Consider the following 1,816-nt stretch of genomic DNA (forward strand, 5'->3'; position numbering starts at 1 on the left):
GGGCTGTGGCTCAGCTCCAGTGACCCCCAAACTGGGAGCCTCGAGGGCTTCCTCAGGGAGCACGGCATAGGTAACTGGGAGGGGACCAGCACAGACTGAGAGGGCCCTAAACGGCATTAGAAGGGGGTTTAGGGGCACTGGGAGGGGATTGGGAGGAGAATGGGAGGGACTGGGACATACTGGTAGGGTATCGGGACATACTGGAAGGCACTTGGGGGAAACTGGGAGGCCATTGGGAGAACTGGTATGTACTGAGGGGCAGTTACGGGATGTCTGTGGGGCTCTGGGATGTATTGGGCTGTACTGGGAGGAACTGGGATATACTAGCTCTGGGGCACTGGGATGTACTGGGAGGCACTGGAGGGCACTTGGGCATCACTATGGGGCACTGGAATGTGCTGGGAAGGCACTGGGAGGAGCTGGGAGGGCATCGGTCTGTAGTGGGATATACTGGGGGGCACTGGGAGGGACTCGCGTGGTGCTTGGGGGTCACTATGGGAGGGCACTGGGAGGCACAAGGAGGGGATCTCTGCGTTACTGGGCCATACTGGGAGGCACTAATGGCTCTCTGTCCCCCCAGAGTGTCCTCACTGTTGGGTCTGGGGCGCCGGGATGTACTGGGAGGGGATCTGTGAAGCATGCGGAGGGCACTGGGCTATACTGGTCTATACTGGCAGGCACTAACTGGTCTTTCCCCGCCTCAGAGTGCCCTCGCTGTGGAGTTTGGTTCGCGCTGGCCCGTGGGGGCTGTTTGCATTTCCAGTGCTCCCAGTGCCAACACCAGTTCTGTGCTGGGTGTGGGGAGGAGTTCCACCCACCAGGGGTGAGACTGGGCTATACTGGGAGAAGGTTTGGGGGTGTCCAGGGGGGACCCCAAGATCTGGGAGACCAGATGTACCCACCGGAGTCAATGGGGATCCGTGGGAGATCAGGTCTACCCGTAGAGGTCAATGGGAGGTCAGTGGGACAGGTGAGGGGTTTTGGGGGGTCCCTGACTCACCTGTGCTTCTCCCCCAGACCTGCCCATCCCCCGAGTGCCCCCTCAAGGCATCTCTGCATGGACATCACCCCCGGAACTGTCTGTTCTACCTGAGAGACTGGGAACCCTCGAGGCTGCAGGAGCTGCTCAAGGTATGAACCGGGAGCACTGGGAGAGACTGGGAGGGGATTTGGAGGGACTGGGATGTCACTGAGGAGGACTGGGAGGTGACTGGGAGTCAGTGGGACAGGTGGGAGGTCAGGGAGGACTGGGCCATACGGGGGGGCACTGGGTGGGTCTCAGGAGGCTTTTTCTCTCCCCTCTTAGGCCTCCAACATTCCCTTCGACACTGAACCTCCTCCTGAGGCTCCTCCAAACCCTTCAGGTGAGTCCAGTTGCTCCCAGTTGCCTCCAAATACGTCTCAGATGAGCTGACCCACCGATGTCGCTCCAGGCAGAGGTGTTCGGGAGCAGAAAGAGGTTGGAGCAACTCTGCAGGATCAACCCTGCGGCAAGGACACGGAGCCTGGGCAGGCTGGGCTGTGCCGGTAAGACTGGGAGCACTGGGAGGGACTGGGAGGGGATTACCCATTGAAGTCAATGGGACAGGTGAGACGTCAGGTCTACCCCTTGGAGTCAGTAGAGACTTGGGTGTCTCTGTGTGTCCCTATAGGTCCCTGTGGGTCACTTAGCTGCCACTTATGTCTCCCTCTGTGTCCCCATAAGGTCCCTATAACTGCCTAAAGTTCTCTCGACTCTGTTCACCCCTAGGACTCATTACTCGGAGTACCTCATTGGCTTAATTGGCTCTCACGGCCTGGACCCCGTGCCCCTGTA

General features: G+C 59.5%; 1 protein-coding gene across 1 annotated transcript in view; it reads left to right on the forward strand.

The window, feature by feature from the left end:
* The window catches only part of RNF31 (ring finger protein 31), a gene marked incomplete at both ends in the record, with an annotated part of 13,307 nt that extends 11,780 nt beyond the window's left edge, over positions 1 to 1,527 (forward strand). Inside the window, 5 exons of the mRNA XM_009078696.1 lie at positions 15 to 70; positions 705 to 823; positions 1,018 to 1,131; positions 1,307 to 1,364; positions 1,434 to 1,527. Of these exons, the coding sequence (XP_009076944.1) occupies positions 15 to 70; positions 705 to 823; positions 1,018 to 1,131; positions 1,307 to 1,364; positions 1,434 to 1,527 (441 nt within the window). The remainder of the gene's footprint in view (positions 1 to 14; positions 71 to 704; positions 824 to 1,017; positions 1,132 to 1,306; positions 1,365 to 1,433) is intronic.
* Between the last annotated feature and the right edge of the window lie 289 nt (positions 1,528 to 1,816).

Source organism: Acanthisitta chloris, unplaced genomic scaffold (assembly GCF_000695815.1).
Source record: "Acanthisitta chloris isolate BGI_N310 unplaced genomic scaffold, ASM69581v1 scaffold1467, whole genome shotgun sequence".
NCBI lineage: Eukaryota > Metazoa > Chordata > Aves > Passeriformes > Acanthisittidae > Acanthisitta > Acanthisitta chloris.